Raw genomic sequence first — 23,149 nt, forward strand, 5'->3', positions numbered from 1 at the left:
AATCGACGCGCCACAGCGACACGTTCGTTCGGCGAACTCGAATAAAAATGTAGTTTCCTTATTCGAGCATTGATATATATAAAAAAAAAAAAAAAAAAAAAATTCTGGAATTAAAGCACTCTAACCTCAGACGGTAATAGTCGCTGGTTGATTCTCTTTGTCGGCCATTTCGCATTGAATTCGCGACGTTGAACGATGTAAAAGTAATGTCGGGATCAAAACGGTGAGGACAAACCGATTAGCCCGCGACGAACGTTTATCAAGAATCGGCGCATCAGGATCAAGACCATTGGGGCGATCGCGCCTTGTCCCTGTCCCACCTGTGCATACGCACGTCGACAGCGATATTATTCCTCGAGAATGGTCCGTTGCTCGTGCCGCTTCATAAATCGCTCGATTTATCGTTGCTGACTCACCGGGATCCATTGGCGGTGCAGCGTTGCCCCCCGGGAGTATCCCATTGGTTCTCGCTGACCTATTGGGAAGCCTCGTCAATTTCCCACGACTTTTGGCAATATATTTTTCCCCTTTTTTTTTTTCGTAATTGATAGAGCGAGTAATGATTTTCTAAACGTTTGTGATGGATCGCACGAATTGAAATGCTCGAGATTTTTAACTAGGGGTTAGTATCTGTTATGAATCTCTTTTTTTTGGGGGGGGGGGGGGGGCCATCCATTAAATAATTTGATATTGATCGAAAGGCGAAATTTGAAGCTAGAGATTGTTGGATGTGAATTGAAATTGATTTGGTTTGATATTGACTTGTGTGGGGGAATTGTTATAAACGAGTGTCCTTCCAAAAAAAATTATTGTGTTTCCATTCTGTACTTTTAGTCTCGTTAACAACACCTCGAATTTGGACAATGGGTTAGCCTAACGGTCCATTTAAATGTCGACATCTTGATTTAATCAGCTGTCAATGTCATACTTCAATTTCAGTGAGTACATCGCTCAAACTTTAATACATCGTGGTGAAATATAAATGGATGATTGATCGAGGAGGCTGCAAAGAATGATAGATTTCAATATACCCACCATACTGGAAGAACTATAAATTTACACATCAGAATAAAATAAATGCGATACACTGCGTGCGTGTACGGAAAATGATACGAAACAAAATTAAAACCGTTTAAATAGATATCTATCATTAGTTTATAATAAATTTATGGTTCGGATACTCATTATTAATTTCCAAAAAATATTCCGATACGAAACACTGGACGTTCTTTCCAAAGGAAATATTCAATTAAAATTGTTTTATATTTACATAAATGTATTGTAAATTGTTATATCTACTGGAACTACTATTTCTACGAAATCGCTCTAAAAATAATTCTTAAAACTATAAATATACTTACATTGAAGTCGGCTGTGCACTTTACCAAATCCGCCGGATGTCCGGAATAGAGCTTCAACGTTTGCAGTAGACCCTTTAAATAAACAATCAGGAAGTAGTACACGATTGCACGGTACACATAATTCATTTTCCTTCACGAGTCTCTGTTCTTTTCTCCGTTCACGACGCGCGATGGTCACACTTTCTTTTAAAATTAAAACTTCACTTCTCGCCGAGTCACCTTGTTTAAAACTAGAAAAAGTGGAATCCAGATCTATCTGAATATTTAAAATTAGAATTGTTCAAATTACCTCGAAAATTCATTTCCCTCCATCGATACTCGGTAGCAACGCTGTTAAGCAGTATTGTTGGTCACATATTGAATATTACTACTGGGTAAAATTCGATAAATATCATATTTTCGCTAATATTTATTTTGTTATATAGGAGTTAGAAACATGAAATAAAATATTTCATGCAAAACTACGATTTTTAAGTAAAACATTTGCTGTGTACAACACGAGCGAAATTAATGTGACAAGAGATTTCATAAGTTGATTAGAAATGTGAATAAAAATAAAATAAAATAAAAAGTCTTTTCTTGTATGAAAACAGCAAAAGAACATACTTATAATTACTAATTACGTTTCTTTCTAAAACAATACCCTTATCAATCCCAGAGAAATCAGTCAGAGGATATTGTTTGCTCCCAAGGTGTGCAATCGAGAGAAAACGCACGATATTTTCGCGATAACGAATCTGATCGCGTGATTCGGATCCACGGTGAAAATAAATTCCGACCGTCGTGTTCGCGATTTATTTCCCAACAAATCTGGATTATGCGTTACGCGCTCGCGCTGACGTTTACATCAGTATGTAAGCTCTTCTACACGGATCTGAAAATTTTTGTTTCGCTCGATAAACCGTTCTTTCGAACAGAATGAATCGCGAACAGAGTGCAAATTAACACTGATTTCCTGACGCGAGCACAAGGATCGTGTTTACACGCTGCGACCCCTCTGCCACCGCGAGTGTAACAGTGGCGAGCATGGCGCTTTAATGCGAATACAAGAGAAAATCATTTTTGCACCTGTCGCATAATCCAGTGCTTCCCAACCTTCTTTCCGTCACGACACGTTTCGGGCAGAACATAGAATGATATTACCAATGATGTAACAATCTAAAAATAGAGTTCCCTAGCTAAATTTATTTGTCGATTTCCAAACACCATCATTATATTTTTTTACATTTACCATGGTCCCCATCGACGAAGATGTTTGTCCACGTAAGCTAACGTAAGCTAACGAATACTATAAGAATATTTTCTGTAGCATTCTGAAGCGTTGGAATCTCGTTTACATGTAAAATGCTTTCAATTATTAATTACACATTTTTTTTCGCGGAGCACCCACACACTCTCTTCACGGGACATCAGTGCGCGGCGTCACATCTGTTGGGAAGCACTGGCATAATAGCTTTATCCGGAGCACGACGATCTTTCTGGTATTATAATGAACCGTCAGCCTGTCGGTTTGACTAACAATTTCATTTTTAAATTTCATAACGAAGTTCTTGTTCCCGGTGTAACGAGAACGAGATTCACGAAAATGCTGTTCAAAAATCGTGTTCGACTATTGCGCTTTTATTCTAAATATGAAAGCCATCGGACGTATTTCATTGTTCGTTTGAGGATAATTCTCAATGGAAAAATTCATTATTTTCTATATTTTAATTGTCTGCTTGAATTCACATGGTTGAATCCAGATACAGAATTCAGATTAATTAGGATTCATATTGATCGATTTCATATTTTACTTATATTTTCTCAGATTGAAAAATACAAACAAAGCATTTCCAACCTATATTAATATGTATTAATATAGAAAATCTTCTAAGTTGTAGACTGTATCTAATCAGATTAAAGTGTTAACATTGCACTGCAATAAATATCATAAACTACAAACTCATCGACTTTGAACGAAAACTCGTGGACACTTTTTCCATGGAAATTTACGTTTTCCTCTTTCTCAAGAAAGAAAGGGACAGGAGTGGAGGTTTAAATCTCGCCGTGAACACCGCGACAAGACATCAGCAAACACTTCCGACATCGTTCTGGAGAAATTGCGCCCGTGGATTCGCGAACCTCGGAGGAGAATCGGCGATTTATCCGCGCGATACACGAATCGGACCCTCAATTCCGAAAAAAGAAGCGGATACACGCTGGAACGACGGCATCGATCATTCCAGGAAGCGTTCGCGGGATCGATCGATCTTCCCAAATGGCCCGCAGTAACGCGCTTTACGCCCGCGTTTTTACGGTTTTCGGTTGGCGCAAACGTTTTTTTTCTCTCTTCCTCAACGGACCGTGTCGCGACAATACGCTCTGGTCGAAAAAAAATCTGCTCGTACTACTACAGATACACGACGTAGACGAACGAGAGAATTTTATTCGAATAGCGAATAACGAATAGATACTTTTCGTAGCCATTTGTGTTGAAATATTGAAATGTATTTTATACGCAGGCACAACTTTAATTCAACCGGACTTGTTGGTTTTAAGATATCACGTTAACATGTTTGAAAAACAACGGTTCGAGGAAAACATGTTCCAAAGGAAGGGACGAATTTTAAAAGGATTTTTAGTTAATTATTTAGAAATATTTGAAACCTCCCAAGCGACAAGAATATAAAATAATTTATTTTTCAAATCCAAAAGAGAACCCTCTTATCAAGTAATGGAATACAACGGTTTTATTCTCACCTCTCACCGAGTATTACGGACAGGCTTTTTTTCGGAGTGGGCGTGTACCGTGGATTTTTCCATCCGGAGAGAAATCCTCCGGCCACGCGGATTTGCAACCGTAAAAAGTCGTTTTCATCTTCTGGCGGCCAGCGAAAAAGCCTGATCGCGGTTTTTTCTCACCGATTAAACGCCGCAAGACAGCGTTTCCGCTTGTATACTTTCGCGTTAACCGAGGCTTAAATTGCGATCTTTCGTGTTCCGCGAAATTTAATGCCGGACTTAAAAGATTACTCGACTCGGTAATTTTTTAAGTACAACGCGTGTCGCGTGGGTGTTAAACTGTTCGGACGGAAAACCAATTCTCTTTGTGATGGATTTTTATCCGCTAAATGCGATTTAGAAAAGTTAATGATAAATATATTAATGTATTATAGATTTAAAGGATTTTAATAGCGATATTTTCACAGATTCAGAAGGAGAATTAAAACTTAAATTCTTGACAATTTTGCTTGCCTTTATTCTTTAAAGAGTAACACGAAATTTATTATGTTTAACTGTACAATACGATACAATATACATAGAAACGACGTCGTTTCTTCAAACACGATTCTATCTTACATAACAAATTGGTAGTTGGATTTGCTAGCGTAACGATTCGAGCTTGATTATGGTATCGATTGCTAGTAACATCACACTGGATGGTTACAATTTCACTTCCTCCTTGTTCGCGGATTGACCAATCGATACGTGTTCGATCTGATTGTCGATTGAGCAGAATTATTGCGAACCCAGCCTGCAGCCGCAACTAAACGATGTTTGCATAATTTTACCTGTATGATCGATGTATTTTCGTCGTGGTGGAGTTTCGCGTAGCAGGACACGAAATTAAGCAACATCGAATCCGTCAACGTCAACGTTAATTTTGGGAAACCGATCTCGACCGAGGGGAAAAAACTACACTATTAACAAGTCGATTTGCGACGCTGCAGGACAAATTTGGTTTCATCGATACCGATTCCAGAGACTGAAAATCGACGATTAATATAATCGGGGAGGCATAATTTTGTTTGTGATAAACAAAAAGGCAAGTTGATATCGAGCTCCACTATATAGAATACTTTTAACTGAAATATCAATCCTTTTCAGCACGATACAAAATATTAGAGAATTTTAAATGCAGCATTGAACATCTCAGAATATACAGATAAAATTTCATTTAAGTTACCAAAGTTCAGTTATCAAAAAATCCACTCTCGCACCACCATTAACTTTCTTCATCACTGTCAATCACTCACCAATTACACTCGATTCCCAACGCGAATATCATCACAGAACACCGCAATCGAAACTTTCCAGTGGCTCTACAGGTCCGCGAACCATCGAAGCACCGACGATCGGTTTAATCGGATGGAAAACGAGGGTTTCCGGCCGCCTCTCGGACGATCGTCTCGCGGATGACTGTCCTATACACTGGAAGCCACCAAACCCAGCACCCAACCATGAAAGGGAAGGGGAGAAGTGATTCCTGTGTCTACTCTCGAAAGGTCTTCTTCCCCGCATAGGTTATAAGAAGATACCCACACCTTCTTCGAGTATCAACAAATAACACGTGCCTCGGCGCGCATAGATCAGCTCGGTAAGTGGTGTCCAAATAGGTGTAAAATTTATATATTACATATAAAATATATTTATGCATACGTAGATAAAGCATAGGAAAGATTCCAGAAAGTTGTGAATAATATTTGTACGTACAGAAGAGAAAAACAAATTCGACAATTTCTTGTATTTTTTTAAAATATGAGATTCAAGAATACTCTAAACGAAAACATTTTTAATATTAAAGTACCGCACAGTCCTTTCGCTACAGCCACAAATCAATTCTAATTTCACGAAATGATTTACGCGCGACAGCAGGTGAACTTTGTTAATTAAAAGCCAGTATTTCGCAGATACGCGTGTTCTGCAACTGTCGATGCCCTAACAAACGCCGATTTCATTTATTCGCGCGAGTTGAAGGTTTATGGAGTTCGATAAAACAAAAAAAAAAAATTGTCTCCATCGGCGCTATAAATTTTCTTCCAAATATAAAGTTCTTTATATTCTGTTTTTCACCCCCGATCGAAAGCCGATAGCAGACCGTTCTGTGCGCCCATATATTCAATAGCGTTAAATCATGTGTGGCCCCTCTACGTATCAATTAAAGATTAATGATATAGTCGCGCTTCGCTGTGTGGCCACGCGAGTATTCTATAAACGCATTCTAAATAAAATATCAGGCTTCGTTTTTATTTTTATTTTTGTTTTCTTTTACCTGTCGATATAGGAATATCGATTGCAACGTTCGTTCTTAGCTGAAAATTTCACTCACAAAGTTTCGCTCGACTAGCGTTGGATTTCATTTGCATTTAAATGGAGAACAATAGACCACTACTATACAAATACTTTTTTTTTTGTAATCTAAGGCTTTGCTCTGCGAACGATGAATAATTAAACCATAATATATTACTCGCGTTATGAAATGTTTTCTAAATTGTTTTCCCGGTACCGTTAGAATTAGAATAGGTCACGTTTGTATCGTACGAAACACTGCTTCGTTACATACCAAATGAAAACATTCGTTAACTTATTAAACCCGTGGATTCAAAGTACTCTACGCTCACTTACGTATAATTCAAATACTCATCTGTACGTCCCTATCATAAAATTCAGAAGGAATTCAATGTCTCTTCTAGAATTCGAGGTCCTAGACCAGACCACACCGTCCGGATATAAATGCAACAAAACGGTATCCCATATATTTCCACCCGTTCTCGTCCTTTTCACGAATAATTTCTTTCAATTCCCACGGTGAATTGTTTGAGAACATTCGCATAGCTCTTCTCGCGATTCGAACAACACCGTCCACGATATAATTTAATTTCTCGCAATTTTTTCCGCTCCGCGAAGTTTCCCGTCTCTCTCGAAAATTCAAAATGAAAATAATTAAAAAGAAAAAATAAGAAAAAAAACAGGAAAAAAAGCGAAACGAGCGGAAGTCGGTTTCAAAGCCGAGCAGCGATTATTCGATTCCAACAAAGGTTGGCCAAGAATCGCGAGACGTCCAGCAAATTTTAATCCCTCCGACACCGTGAAGAGCAGACGGACCAGGGAGGAAAAGGGAGGAGAGGAACGAAGCGAATCGCGAAAGCCGTCGAGCCGGGATATACTTTTAATTTTCCAGATTTATTAGAGCGCGATGAGAAATCGAGTTAACGCTTTCTAAGCTCTTCGCGGGAATTTGACGCGATTAAATATTTGGGAAAATTTTCGGCGTCTGCCTTCCGTTCTGCTCGTCGTGTTTTATATATAGAAAACCTGCCAGCTGCCCACTTCAAAGCGGAGCAGACGCTCTAGGACACGATCGACAAGTCTGGCAAGATATAAACGAACTCCTGATGGTTACAAATATGCATCATGGATGCTTATTTGCTCAGTTCGTTTCCCTTAAAATTTGTTTCTCTCGATAGTTTGACATATCCATTATGGATGCTTATTTGGACAGTTTGTTTACTGTAGAGTTTGTTTTCCCTCTGGCTTGGTCCCGGTTAGGTATGAAACTATAGTTACAGCTGACGGTTTTAGGAAGTTAATTTAATTCGTTTTGGATAGGTAATACAAATCGTGGCCGAAATGAACGAGTTCATTTGTGTACACCGCGACTAGCTAACGCGGGAATAAAATCGTTGTTTAAATATCTGTCGTCGGTGTCATCGACGTTTATAAAATCGATACGCATGTCGAAACGCGGGGAACTGGACGAGATTTAATTGCGAACCGGAATCGAGTAAATTTTCACGATTACAAGCGGGTCTTGCGTAATCGCGATACGACCATGTAATTTATATCGCGCGTTTCCTGACAGCTGCTAATTAATTGGATATCCATTTTCGCGTATTTTTAAACTTCATGACGACGATTCATCGCGAGTTAAGATAGATGAAAATGTACGAACGCATCAGACACGTGGCTTTCATTGCGAAATTTCGCAGCGTTTATTGAAGGACGAGAAAGAAAACAGAGAATATCTGATCGAAGAATTTTCAAATAAGCAATCACACGAATATATGTATCTCTACAATTTTCATTGTTCAGACCATCTGTTTTTCGTTTTAACGAAATTTTTCTCTTCGATGGGAACCAAAGACGAATTCGTTGCAAAAATAGGAAAATATTATTGTCTTCGACACTGTGTTTTATAAATGAACTCGAAATCAGTGAAATTGAGCGTTAACCTACAGAATGTCATCTAGACTCCAAAGTATTTCAATTTCATTAAAATTCCTGACTTCGAGGACAGAAAGCGATCAATTTGACGTAAAAATACCCGATGCGCGAGTCAAAAGCTTGAAAATCCTGACGCGTGGCTGAGACACAATAGGACCTCGATAAAAGGAACCTGGACGAAGCTATTTTAACAGATGTTCAATCATTGCATTGTGTTGACGGGAGGAAGAGATGGTCACTTAGCAACGAGTGAAATTGTAGTGGAGGAACAGAGCGCGGAGCCTCCTCGTAGGATTGGTAACTCCGACAATTGCACGAACCGCGATACTCGCACGAATTTTCAGTCCCGTTTGCCTGCAATCATCGGGGGCTCTACTGTGCCTGCAACCGACGAGCAGAACAATTCCGGCGCGCAGACGTTTCAACGAACAATTGAAAACAACGTCAACGTATTCCACTATCATCCGCGTACTACGAAGAGGGTTGGGCGAGTTTATCGCGACTACCGGTCTCTACTTTTACGCATTTTCCTCGTCGACACTTCCTCCTTCTCGCTTATTCTACCTCTGTACCAGAAATGGGCAAAATTCTTCTGGAATAGTAAACCGTGAATAGAAACGCCCTGGACCGACTTATTTGAGTTGGTATTTTTTTTCGATTAGACGTTTGCTTAATAAGTGAATACAAAATTGACATTTCACGAGAAACGAAACGCGGAGACAAAGCAACAGGCGCGGCTGTCCTAACCATTTCCAAGCTCGTCTAAGGGACGAAACTTTCGCAGGGCGACAATTATGTTCTACATGCGTGAACGTGGCCGCCGTGGAAGTGCTATTGCCCGACGATGTACACTTGCAACCGTCTCTTCGCGTTTGACAAGGGCTACTACGCGGATTATTATTGGCCACGTTAGCATAATAAGCATCGCCAGGCTTACTTTGTGCTCTGTAAGGCTTGGACGCCCGGTCACGCGGTAAACTATCGATCCGATCACGGAAATGGACCGTTCGATTGTGCTTATGAATCGACGGAACTCGCAAATGGCTGAGCGGATCGTGTCGAAAGTCGTGAATGACAGCGATGGCAAGAAGTGGGGGATAATAGGGTACTTCGTGGTATGGGCTTTCAATAGGAGATTGCTACTTGTTAGTTATGATTGTCGTAAAATGTCTAGTAGAATGTATTTATTATCGAAGGATTTTTCAGAGGGTGGTTTCAAGGTAATTAATTTTTCTTTTCGAACAGAACAATACATTTATTTCTTAATTACCTTCTACTAGATGCTTTCGAGACGGATCGCTGCAATTCGAGATGATGGAAGGTCGCCAAAGGGTAGTTTGGCGATCATGTTCTACGCGCGTGAGCGCGTTCGTCGTGGAAGTGCTATTGTCCGGCCGATATACACTTGCAACAACGTCTTCGTGGAGGCTGCGTTTGACAAGGGCCACTACACGGTTTATTATTGGTCACGACGGTATAGCAAGCTCTGCTGGGCTTATTTTGCGTGGTATAAGGCCTCCGGCGCTCGGTCAACCAGGGATAACTATCGCGATCGGATCGATGCTTTGGCGAGTGGCCTGTTCGATTGTGCGTAGGAATCGACTGAATTCGCGACCGATCGAACGGAACGTGTTGAAGGTCGTGAACGATAACAATGGCAAGAAGCAACGGATAATGGGTACGCTATATGGTCCGTGGGCTTGGAATAAGCTATTGTTACTTGCTACTTGACTGCTGTCACAAATCGATGACCGAAGATCGAGTACGAATTAGACTCGTTTTAAAGCAAGTGGATATAGAAGTTAGTACACACTTTCTTTTTATTTCCTTTGAGCAATTATTCTAACATTCTTCTTCTGACTATCTATACTTTTTTTTTTAATATGAAGCTCATTGTTCTATTCTTTCGAACTTCTAATAATATTGTACTTTTATCTTCCTCCTCTGTGTAGGAAGGTTCTATCATTCACCTTGTATTTATATTAGATTGTCCCTTGTCTTTGAAGTGATAAAAATAAATACTAGTAGATTACTTAAGGTGAATTCGGGACGATGCGTACATTTATTACACCGTCCTACCTTCGCAGCATTTTAAAACCCCCGCTTTCTCGGTCCGTGTATTTGCATTATTGTTTTACGTCGAAATCCGTTCGAAGTTCCGAGAAGCCGCGATTAAATTTGCAAACGTTCAAACAACAATAATAAAAAACAACTTTATTCGCAGCATGTCAGAGTGGTGGAAACTGGTTTTTGAATACCAGTGGCGAATCGAGTTGCGCGCACGTACTCTAGGCCATTTCATTTCGCTCGATTCTTGGCGAAAACCGCGTTCAGCGAGGACGGTCCCTTGAGAATGCGCCGCAAATGAACCCGTCTCGCAGTAGCCCGTACTTTTCCATCGGCTGTAATTAAACGGCATTTAAAATTAGCAGGCGTCTAATCGTCATCGGGCAATTAGTATGTAATTAGGACGCTGGTGTAATCATAACGTAATTACAATGTTTCCACGGCGGTGTTTGCTCCGAGATTTCGCTCCTGGCCACGCCACGTAAGAAATATAGAATCCGCGAAAGTGAGGGCGGTTGGAGGGAGCGTGGGGTAGGAGTATGAGGGAGTAAATGGGTAGTAAAAGGTTAATGGTCCGTAGCGTTTACCAGGTGTTTCGTTGCTCTCGCAATATCGTCCGTTTTTCCGCGATACTGGACCGCTGCCCAGTTGGCCCTCGACGAAAATTCTTTCCCGAATAAAAGCCACGGAGACTGTGTTCCAATCGTTACAAACCGCGTTCAACCATTTTACTTCCCGTGCTTCTGCACTTTGTTACGCGCACAGAACGATCGTCGAGCGTTGCTCCCTTCCGCGGGGCTGATTCTCTTTTTCGCGAAACGAGAAGACCGAAACGACTGCGCCTCGTTCACTGACAATTGGGGGAGATCGCGTTTACGGAAGGATCGAATCGATTAATGAAATGAGAGATTTATTTATGTTGAGGTAACGCTTTCACGAGTAAAGTTGGTTTAAAATTAACAAAAGGGCCATACACTTAACGTAATAAGAGATCAATGTCATTAGGAATTTCACGTGCAATTTCGTTTTAGCCTTCCTTTTTCTCACTCGAAGGTTGCCTTTGCGAATCTGCGATCCGTATCTATCGGATTTCCAGTGAGGAGAGTTCAAGCACAAAGGATACGATTGAAGAACAATACCTACCGAATGTGTCGAATTATCGACTGCGAGACTCTTCTCTTTATTAAGAGATAAAAAGATGTGTCGATGCTCGGACAGGTCGTGGAACTTCGGGTCAAGTGTAATGAATCTGATAATAAGACTTTCTTAGAGAAAAATTGCAGGACCTCGAAAATAAAAGAGTTAATGAAATATTATTTTCTACAGATATTACATTGGTAGCGGCAAGTCTAGTTATTATTTAAATTAATTGTAATTTTCAGAGAATGTTAAATGTTACGTTAAATTCAGACATGATTGGGTACTTCATTTTGTAATGAATACATCCATAGTCGAATATATACCAGCTCATTAAAAGCAACACGATGTTATTATTACTAGTAACGAGACGTAGTTAGCGAAATAATTATTTGAGAGTACGATGAAACTCGATTAAAACAACTCGCGATTAGCACTGTTACGAAATTGTGAGCGATATTGTCGAGGTCCTCTGTCTTGGTCTGTGAGAGAGAGAATGCTATTTTTGACGTAGAGCAACTTGATTACAGAACATCATTTTTCATGAGATTAGATCACGATAGCGTACCCGTGGTGTCGTAATTTATTTTTTAGTTTCATTTTTCGTGTCTTACCGTTGATTAAATTGCACTTACTCGGTGTCTAAGAAAAATGCAGTACGAAATAACATGTTTTCTATACATTGTGAGTGCAATGGTGGGGTAGATTTAAAGACCAAATTAATTTCTGTTACACAAAGCACCCTGTATATTCAATTTATCTCGACCATCGAGTATATTATACCCTTTCAACCAAAGGAGAGCATACCATCCGCGATTGTGAAATATTCAAGGTATTGGAATACCTATCAAATGTTCGAATAGTCGCGAGGCAGCATTATCAACGCGTAGCCGACGATGTAAGCGGCATTTCAAAGGAGATCCAACGGCGAAATAGGAGCACGGGCTCTGATCCAGACTGTCGAATGAAAGGCGCGGAAAAACCGGGGCGAGAATAAAAAAAAGGAAAAGAAGAAAAACGCGTCGCGAGCGTTTCGTTGCAGAAGGGACCTCCGAAAGGCTCGTCTTTATCTCGAGGCTTCGATACTCGGAGCGAATCGAAGTTCGAACTCTCCTTCATTTTCTCCTTTTCCAGCTATTGTGCCGCGACTACTGACAAGACCTCGAACCCTTTTTCGTTTCTGCCCTCGTTCCAACTGTGGGAAAACAATGCTCGCTTTCGCGGCTATGGTGCGAGATACCACGATATTGTTTCTCTCTTACGAAAGTTAGCTGGATGCCGATCGAGGATTCGCCGTCGGCTGTTTCTGATATACGTTGTACGGTGATCCATGATCTAATGAAATTGTTAACTGATCGTGACGGGCGACGCTGGCGATTCCCGTCTGGATATCTCGTCTCACAAAAGGTAGCTTGTTAAGTTATAAGGCGGTTCTCTCCCCCATCTCTTTATGATGTAACGCCAATCGAATCCAGATGTTACCGATACAACACCGAGAAGTCTGTTACCTGTACGTTCGATACTGTTTGTGTCCGGACCGAGACCCTCGGGGTGCATCCAAAAAAGATCAGCAGAAGGATCGGTTCGTCCCTAGACTCTTGACTCCCAGACACTTAAGTGCCTTACCATGTTCGCTTCCGACGGTTTTTACGACCTTGTTGTACTCCTTCAACAAACTATGCATGCGTCGCACGTGACTGTGCATCTATTACACTGTTTTTCCTGTCTACTATCTTCGCACACTCGGTAACGCGGATTTGTCTCGTCTTAAGGGCAAGTGGCTTGGTTCGCGTTTCTCCTTAACGTGACTCGCTGTCTTATGCGCCATAGCGTTTCGCAGCACGCCATTGATAGAATTATTATGCCACTGACCGCGTGACGGGGCAATTTTGACCCTTCACGATGGGGTCGACGAACTTCTCCCAGAAAGAGCTGGATCGACACTAAATCTACCACGACCGGTCAAATGACAGTTTTCACATTTTTGTGTACAGTTCTTATTGTATTATATACAATTGGTTTATGCATTATTCAATTTAGTCCCGCATGAAATATTTTTGGATTTAATTGAAAAAAGTTTCTCTAAGATTGTCATTTGTTTGAACGTCGGCGTCGGTAAGTTTTGTGTTAATTCTCCTTCCCTCGATTCTAATTACGAATATTAGAACTGTAACTAATTTCCAAATCTCATTAATCGAAAGCGGTTTCCCGCGCATATTTGCATAACTGGCGTCGCTTTAATCGCATTATGATCAGAATGCATTCTTCGCACGAGTAAGCCCGTCTTCTATTAAAATCGGCCAAGCAATTAATCCCCTTCCCCGTCGATGGAACGGACGCAGTACAAAGGCGTTTTCGCGTGCGCGACGGGCGGGGGTAGGACGAATAATCTTCGATTCGTTCCCCACCGCGAATTAAATAAACATTGTCGCCGAGCGGGATAAGAACGGAGAGAGTAACAAACAATTTGCAGGTCGCGATTAAATCGAATTCTCGACTCAGCGAACCCAGAGATAGATTTCCGATATCGAGGGCCAACGTACCTCCTGGCTCGCAAGTTTTAATACCAGGGCCAGACACCGCATGCGTTTGCAATATTTATCGATGCTCGCGAGTTCGACAGCAGATACGAGTGAACGCAAAACCGCCACGAGGCTCTCTCCCTCGTGACAAAGTTATCGTCGTTCCGTAATGGCGCGAACTGCGCCTTCGTTTCGTTATGAATGGCCGCAATTCTCCGCTCTAGATGCTCCACCGATATCGGTCTGATTTATCCATTACACCCCCCCAACCACGGGCGAATCCCTTTGTTCCCTTTTTAAAACGCAATTTGGGAAAGATGCTAGCCCCTACGTGCACGCGTGAAAAACCGTCGCTTTCGGCCGGGGATGGATGTTACAACATTTGTAGCATCCGGGGATTACTCGAGGGTTTAACCTTTCTGGTTTTACATGGGCGTCGCGACGTCGTTTGGCCGGAAATTCCATCCGATTGTGATTCCTCTACTTTTTATCTTTGCGAATTTGCGGCCTTCTCGAGCAATTATTTAACCCTGTTGTCTCCCCACGAATGTCTCATTGGAGAAATTTATGGCACTTTGATAAATTTCAAATTATTGTCAAATTAACTGACATTTCAAATTATGTTACTTCAAGAGTGATGGCAGGTAGATGATTATGAAATAAAGTAACGTATGATTTAAAATGCTATATCAAATAAATAATATATCAATCAATTTTCCACCTATTTCTGTTTCTATAAATTCTCCTTTATCAGTTTATAGCCATTTGTAGAATTTAAATCTGTCGGAATTCCGTAGGTATTTTAAATAGCAATGGAAAACGTAATAATAATTACATATTTTTTTTCTGAAAGGGAATTAGTGTTAATTGCGATGATAAAGAGAGCACAGGGGTTGATGGAACCAAAAGATAAAAGAAGAAAGCGATTAGCTGGACAGCCTTGCTAACGAACCTGTTAAATAGTAAAGAACAAAACCAGGTCGAAAAGCACCACGTCTCTAATCGTTTCATCGCGCCACCCTTTCCCTTCTAGGTCTCTTTTAATCTTTATCTTGCTACTAGTAAATACTTTTGTAGCTGGCACTTTTCGCTGCTCGATAAACTTTAAGTGAATAATTCTATAGCAATTGGAGAAACAGTAAATTCTGCTCTTCGTCAAGTATGGATCTCTTTTGATACTTTTTCGACATAGAAAACTTATTACTATATTTTGCAAATTTTATTTAAATGGCGCATAAGTATGTCGCAAACGCAATTTATATTTATATTTATATTTTATTTATAATATGCATTTAATAATATGGTTAAAAAGAAAATACGTAGAGAGAAGGCAATCTTTCAGTCCAGCATTTACGTTGAACACATACCATTTCGGTTAAAAAATTGTAATCCTGAACATTTCCTCCACATTCGTAAAACAATTAGCGATTGACAAAAAATTCTGCAGTGATGTCAACCGAGAAATAACGTCCAAATAACGCTCGGAATGCTCTCTCATAATTTTAATGCCGTTTCCCATCGTTCTGTGCTATTTACATATTTCATTTCATTCCACGTTTTACACTCATTACCCTTCTAACGTTCATTGTATATTGAAATAATTAGCAAAGTTCCTCTCAACGAATAAAAATAATACACATTCTTAGCCTTAAGAAGAGGGACTGAAAATTTTCATAAGAACCGACAATTGACTTGGATAAATGCTTCAAAATACTTTACTCTGCCTCTATGTTAGATAATAAACAAAGCTTAAAAAAGGGTATCAGTTTGAATTCTTGTTATTACATTAATAATACTCCTGTTTCGTCTCAGTGTAAGATCAATTTTTTTTAGGTAGTCAATTTCATTATTTCAGTTTCGTAACTCGTGATTCTTAGAAGGATACAATTGGTACGAATCAGTTTGGAGTACGTCTGAGGGGATGTCCGGAATAAGAAAGTGACGGAATAAGTCTCCGCGACAATAATGACTTTAAAGTCCTCGAGAATCGCCCAGGCCTCGTTAATTAAGAACCAAACTTCTGTACAGCGCTATCTTCTTTGGAGTTTCAAGTTGCCAAAGTGAGATGAAACCGTAGCCGTAAAAGTGCTCGTTAGAACGATATGCCGAAAACCTCGTCACATTTAAGAGTAATTTAACAAGATTCGGCTTGGTAACGTTTTCAAATAGTCATAATTAGACGAAGCATAAAATGTACAGCTGTTACATCCTGCTAATGAAATTATCCGACTTAAGGGAACGAAAATTAACGAAGTTATATGTACAATTGCGATCGTTTTATCAAATTCCATCGAACGAAACGAAAAATACGACTCGACTCACCGTATTTTTAATTTCAGAAAATTAAAGCCAGTCAGAGATTTTAAGTATGAAAATATTATCGAACTGCACGACTAGAAAATATATAAAGTAGAAGTACAAGGAAACATTAATTTAGGTTAATTTTCTCGAGTTCCAAGAAGTTCGAAGGACTCCTATGTAAATTTAAAATTACCGTGTACCGTGTGTTCTGTAAACAGTGAGCCAGCCAAGGGATAAAAGAAAATACACAGCAGCAAGGAAACGCAGCGAGGAGAAATTCTGAAGATCGCGACAGTAAAAGGATGTTGGACTCTTGAAGGAGTACGTGATTTTCACAGAGGGCTTGTAAAGAGTCGCTGATCCCACGAGTGTTTCAGTCGAACTGGTTCACTGCATTTTGAGAAATTGAATTTGCACAGCAATAAAATTACATAGTTTATGGATGGTAGGAAACACTTCTATAAGAAATAAAATATTTTCGATAAAATATTAATAATATTTTTGTCTCGTCCCAACGTGAGATTTATATTTCCAAGCATTTCAGAGGTGGGAAGTCGATGGTCTTCAATTTACTCATGCGTTACTCAATAAAACTTCCAGTCTTAAAAAATTACAAAGAGATAAAATATTAACAACCTACTAATTTAACATATCGTATCTTGAGCATTCCTAATCACGTCATTTTATGCTCGAAAATAACTGAAACTATCACCACGAAATATTTGTCTACGTTTACTTTAAATTGTCATCGGTTGATTTCTCTCAGCGTCATTTTTCGATCAGATGGCAACCACCAAACGAAGGAAAAGTTCCTATTCGATGGCAGCGTGGCACGCGTTCCATCTCCATCTTCAGGCGCGGCGATGCTGCGCCACCGCGGGAAGCAAATCCATTTTACAAAATATCGGAACACCTGAGGGGACGGCAGCGCGAGGGCTGATGGGAAAAAAGGAGGAAACGATCGTGGATGGGGACACCGGGAAAGAAGAAACGGAAAGAAAGTGCGGAAAGAAAGAAAGAAATTCTGAAGATCGCGACACTAAAAAGGGGTTGTATTCCCGAAGGAATACGTGATCTCCGCTGAGGGCTTACCGAGGATACTCGACCGTAGTCGGAGTTATGCCTGCGGGTATTTAACTTTATGCATTCGAGCTCTTCCTCGACGCTGGCTGCACACCGGGTGACGCCAAACGAAATTAGTTTTCAAACGTGGGAGAACGCCATGTTTACTTTAACGCTGGAACTACCGATGGTCGAGTTATTATACACGTCAGTGTATACTTTTGTATATTAAAGTAGTGTATATTAAAAAGTAGAGAAAGAATGTGCAAATAAGTTTATAATAAGGTATAACGCTAATAAACAGAATTAGAAATTAAATTTTGATTAATCTTGAATATCCACGTTTCGAAGGAAATTATATTAAATTCTAGAAACATTGAGAAGAAGAGAGAATACGATAATGGATGTTTTCGAAAGCCTAAATAAAACTATTGCCCGTTTATTCAATATCGTTATTCAGCTTTAATAAGCTCATTCTTTAATAATCATTTCACAACAGTTCACTCAAAGAGTCGACTTTTCATATTAAACAACAAAAATGGAAATAGTACACAGATTTTCGTCGTTTGTTTTATTCAAAGTTCTGTTTTTGTTCGTATTCACAATTTCAACCCTTTCTGCTAAGCATCGAAGAATTATATTTTCAAATTTTTCACATAGACTTTTCAACTTGCTTCCAACATTATTCCGCAGATCGGATGAGTTGAATGAAAGGGTCGGATTTGCCCGCGGGTTAGACTTTGTGCGCGTCTACTTTAAAGAAAATGTAATCCAATATTTTTTTGTTTAAATTGCAAAAGGTACAGTACGATGAAAATTATGCGACGCATTACGGCCTGAGAAAATTCCATTACAATTTCTGTATAATGCTACCTATATAAGTACATACATTTTCAAATCAGAAACATATATAAAACCACACACTGAATGTACATTTAAATTTTATTCGTTGTTCGTTATCATATAATATATAAATTTCAGAAGTTTACGTCGACTATGTTATCCACGAAAAAATCATGAAAATAGCCTCGAACTAGTAAAAACGAAAGAGCACCTCTTTAAATAAAGGAAAGACCCTTACAGAATCGTCCACAAAAGCCAAAGAGTCTATGTGCTGGTATTTTCTTTAACCCGAGCACTTGAAATAATATGTGAGCCAACTATTTCAGGCTTCGTTCGGGAACACCCTGTGCAGCGTAACTCTTCCATCCTCGTATTTCCTTCTCGTTCGAACTTTCTGGTAACCAGCTCGCAGAAGGATGCAGCCGAATACTCGCAGTATAAGGTCGCTTTTACCGGGTGCCTTCGGGCTTTATATTAAACTCCGATTTTATGCGGGCGTAATCGTAAAGATAAAGGCGCGTAAACCGTCATATAAAGCGGGGTAGATTTCCGTTTCCTCCCCTTGGCCCGCGAGATGCTTAAGTTGATCCTTTTCAGTGGTCTTTCGACGGATACCTAATTCTCTGTCGGAGAATCCTCTTTCACCGCACGGAAACTTGTGTTACAACTGTGATTGGGATCGCTACTGTTGGCTGACTTGTCACTGACTCGTTCTACTTCGGTCCGAGGATCGCTGGCATGTTGCTTTCGCAATTAAAGACACACGCAACCTTCTCTTGTTTACTTCATATCCGCATGGCCAGCAGCGAGCCTTCGCAAGGAGCTTTCAAGATTCAAGAAATCGCTCAAAGGTCTCTATAGGTATTCTTAAACCTCTACCTCGGCCTGCGAATCTTCAAGATTGTCTCCGAAGCGGAATCCAGAAACCTTTGCGCGGGAATATGTTAGTTTTGCAATTCTGAACCCTCTGAAGCGTTAAACAGCTCTGCCTTGCACACGAACTCTCGGAACTCGTTAAAATCTTAAGGTAGGCATGTGGACCTTTGAACTACATCTCGTGTTTCATACTGATTGCGTTTATGTGTATTTTAGGAATGCGTAGCTCGAAGAATAACTCTCAAAAATTTGTCATTATTTCATTTCGATTTAGCATTATACCTTGGTATCTTTTGCTCCAAAATTTTACCTCTTAATTAACGTATATGGACATTCTTAGTGAAACATCCGTACACACGCGAAGAACTTCATTTATTTTAAGGGTGCTCTATATTTTCATACAGTGGACTTCATTCAGGAAGACGTTCAAACGAATGCTCGCATAAGAAGCATTCTTTGAACCATGTTTTCGCGTGCTTCGTTACAGAAATCTAGGGAAAGTATTTCGTTTGCAGCACCTGCTAATACCTTTGTCTACGGAATAACAAAGAGAATCCATCCGACTAATTAAGAAGCTTTCCTGTATTATTTTTAATTTAAATATTACGACACGTAGCACCTGATTATAAATAAAACGAAGACCAGACGATGAATAGATTATGTTAACCCCAAACCACAAAAGCGTTCAACTCCTACGAATAATATGTATGTTTTCTTTTGAAAGTTTTCTTTTCAAGATTTATGACTAGTACACCGTAAGTATGAGTTTAGATCAAAGATGGGCACAGCGTTTTTGGTCCAAGAATTATAGCCCAGAGGATGAGCCATGACCAGAACGCCTCGCCCAGGAAGATGATCTGTTACGATCGATAGTAGGTTAAAATGCTACTGTAACGGTGAAAGAATTAGCCGAGCTGCTCCACTCGACCCAGTCGACGGTCCATCGACATCTGCAAAAGATTGGTAAAGTTTGGAAGCTGGGTCAATGAGTTCCTTCCGAATTATCGAAGCTCGATATGAAACAAGGAGTGGAGGTCTGCACTTTTCACCTGTATAAATTGGGAGAGAATTTATTTACGAAACGAATTATTCGCTTAGCGTCAAGCGTCGAAAACAATGGAGACACCAGTTTCATGGTCGAGGGAAGGACACTAGGCAAAAAAGATGATAAATGATACTAATTGCCCTAACGGAGGATTAATTACATATTTACATGACAAGTATTTATACGCACAATAGAGTGGAGAAAACTGGACACCATTTAAATCAGCCAGGAAGATTATGCTGACAGTTTGATGGAATATTGATGGAGTTACCACGAATAGCTACGTATAATGAAAGAGTTAACGATTGGACTGGCTAAAGTAAGCCATTGGAGAAAAACACCTCGCACTAGTCGACAATGAAGACGCCATTTTTCATCTCGACGACGCTAAGCCTCGGATGATACGGAAAATTTTCTAACACTCAGGGGGTTGGGATAGGAAGTTATATACCCTCCTAAGAACATCGGACTAACATTTTATTCACAGTCATTATTAGACTGTGGATCTTTATGAAAAATAAAATCTTCGCGAACGTGCCTACAAAAATTGAAGCTAAATAGAAATTTATTTTATTCTGTAAATATTATACCATGAACTTTATTTTCAATTTTTTTTATATTCTTGCATATTGTTTGCATTCTGTAGGGTCTTGCACATTCAAATTTCCTATAAATGCATAAAGATCCGCAGTCTAGTCATTATGTACATCAGTAAGCACGGAAAAATGGTATAATCATTCATTCATTTTCCCAATAATACTAGAAACTTGATATTGTATCTAAAAATAATGGAAATATAATTTTATGATATTTATCTCGTTATTATTTCTGTACTGTTTTATTTTCCATATTCCATATTCCACAATTCCAATTTAGCAAGACTGAGAACGTGAAACTGTACTCTAAAACAGTGGGAAAATAATTTTAAAACTCGTCCCATTATTATCTTTATACTGCTTTGTTTTCCACGTTCCATATAGCATAATCATAGCAGATGGAAATTAACGGGAACAAAATTTTGTCGCGAGCACGGATGTCAGTGACATTATTACATTTGTAATATTTCGAGCGTAACATTAAAGCAATTATTTCCGAATAGACGTGTCGAAAAGTTGAGCTTCGCGTTTCAAAATTTCACGACAACTTCCGATTGCTAAATTCAATGTACAGAATCAACGTTAAGCAGGGACGCGCCTTTTCCAGGCAAATTGCAGTTGTCCTTTCGGTGACAGCGATGGCGGCGTTTCGCCGCAATGGCACGTGCACTGCTTGCTCTACAGGATGTACAAATAGAAACGCTTTATCTGTTAACAGGAAGACGATGTCAGCTGGATTCAAATTTAATACGTTTGACTTGCAGCTTGACAAGTGAAATGATATTTTCAGCTTATCAATAAAATCTTATGTTTCAATTTGTACTATGGGCGTAGAAAGGTTAAGACTTCTCTTCTAATTAAACCGTTTGACACAAATTTTCTTCGTCGAGCTCATAATAAATGCATGCTATCATTTCGCCTGCCGCGGCCGCCCATAAATTTGTAAGCTCCTGCGGTACTTTACTTTTGGAACAAAAGCAATTATAGGTATTGATTTTGAAACGTCCACCGAGTAAGAGGGTCACTTAAGATAGCACGATAGAGACGAAAACGATTCCCGTGGTTAAGGATAAATAGTTACACCTCCAAAAGATAAAACCAGTAATGTACGTACTTCGCAGGAAAGTACAATGTTAACTAGGAACATATTTTATTTTCAGTACCAGTTTTACCTTTGGTTATATTTGTACTTATTTTGTAAGCATTAATCATCCGAATGAAATTTTGGAAAAATTACAAACGTTTCGCGGAACGTTTAATATTTTTACCGGTAACCAAACATTTGCCAGCAATTAACAACAATAAACTAAATAAAATAATTAACAATAATTTTTTAATAGTATCGTTTCATGTAACTCGATTACTTTCCTACGAGCAATCAACGAAATGTAAATAGCCATTTTCGAGGCAATTTTTCACAGTATAAATGTTTACAAGGTTAAAATATTTCATTTTATATTCCGAGTCATCAAAAATAGTATTTTATTCGTAAAAATTTCGTTTCCTATTTCCCATTTATTCTTGTAATTCACAGCCAGTTCCGACAAGAGTCAGAATGCGACGGAGAAACGAAAGTTTGAACAGTGCTTTGCCTTTGCTCGTGAATGGAATCGGCAATGCGATCCTGAAGTCCGAACACAGAATTCGGCCAGTTATTTCATCGACAGCTTTGAGAGATTTTTCGTCAACAGAACGTCGGCATCGACGATTGCAATTTTAATTACTTCCGCTGGATTCATCGGGAAATGCGAATTTGGGTGCGCAGGACATTCGCCCAAGGTGAACGTGAAAACGAGTCTGAGGATTTTAACGCGAACGAATCCAAAGCTGGATGTGATGATGATTTTTATTTTTGTTCACTTCTTGTCTCCCGTTTTCCGCGAGGATTTGAAATACGATATTTGCCAAAACGAAAAAGTCAATCCTGTACGGTGGCTTGGTTGGAAAATGGACAAACGTGAAAAATATTGGACGCTTTTAGTTGGTCTGGATTAATCGCTAAGTTCCTACGGGTCGTTTGCACTTGTTCTCAACGATTCCGAAAAATTGTATGTCGACACCGCGTTTAATAGGTCAACGCAATTTTGGTGTTCCTAATCGACTTACCTAACTTTGAAGATGTCCTTAAATTAGCAGACAGAAACATTAGAAACGACGCTTTACCAAGTCTGCTCTCAAGCTGTACTAGTATTAATAATGACATTACCCGCGAATGTCAATATTACCCTGGAATTGGCTCGCAATACAAAACTTAAGAAAGTTCCCTGTTCGTTCCTCTTAGTATCCCCTTCAATCGCATCAACGATGCATCGTTTCCCCCGTAACTGGAAAACACGAACTAGTTCATTTGCTTGT

The 23,149-nt window shown here is 39.6% G+C and overlaps 1 protein-coding gene across 7 annotated transcripts in view; it reads right to left on the reverse strand.

Moving 5' to 3' along the window:
• Positions 1–23,149, reverse strand: part of LOC128877874 (collagen alpha-2(IX) chain) — a 236,225-nt gene that overhangs the window by 45,816 nt on the left and 167,260 nt on the right. For 6 of the 7 annotated variants that reach the window (XM_054125494.1, XM_054125495.1, XM_054125491.1 and 3 more), the window contains exon 5: positions 1,362–1,433. The exons of the other annotated variant lie outside the window; for it this stretch is intronic. In XM_054125494.1, the coding sequence (XP_053981469.1) occupies positions 1,362–1,433 (72 nt within the window). The remainder of the gene's footprint in view (positions 1–1,361; positions 1,434–23,149) is intronic. 7 annotated transcript variants of the gene reach the window in all.

Source organism: Hylaeus volcanicus, chromosome 6 (assembly GCF_026283585.1).
Source record: "Hylaeus volcanicus isolate JK05 chromosome 6, UHH_iyHylVolc1.0_haploid, whole genome shotgun sequence".
Classification (NCBI taxonomy): domain Eukaryota; kingdom Metazoa; phylum Arthropoda; class Insecta; order Hymenoptera; family Colletidae; genus Hylaeus; species Hylaeus volcanicus.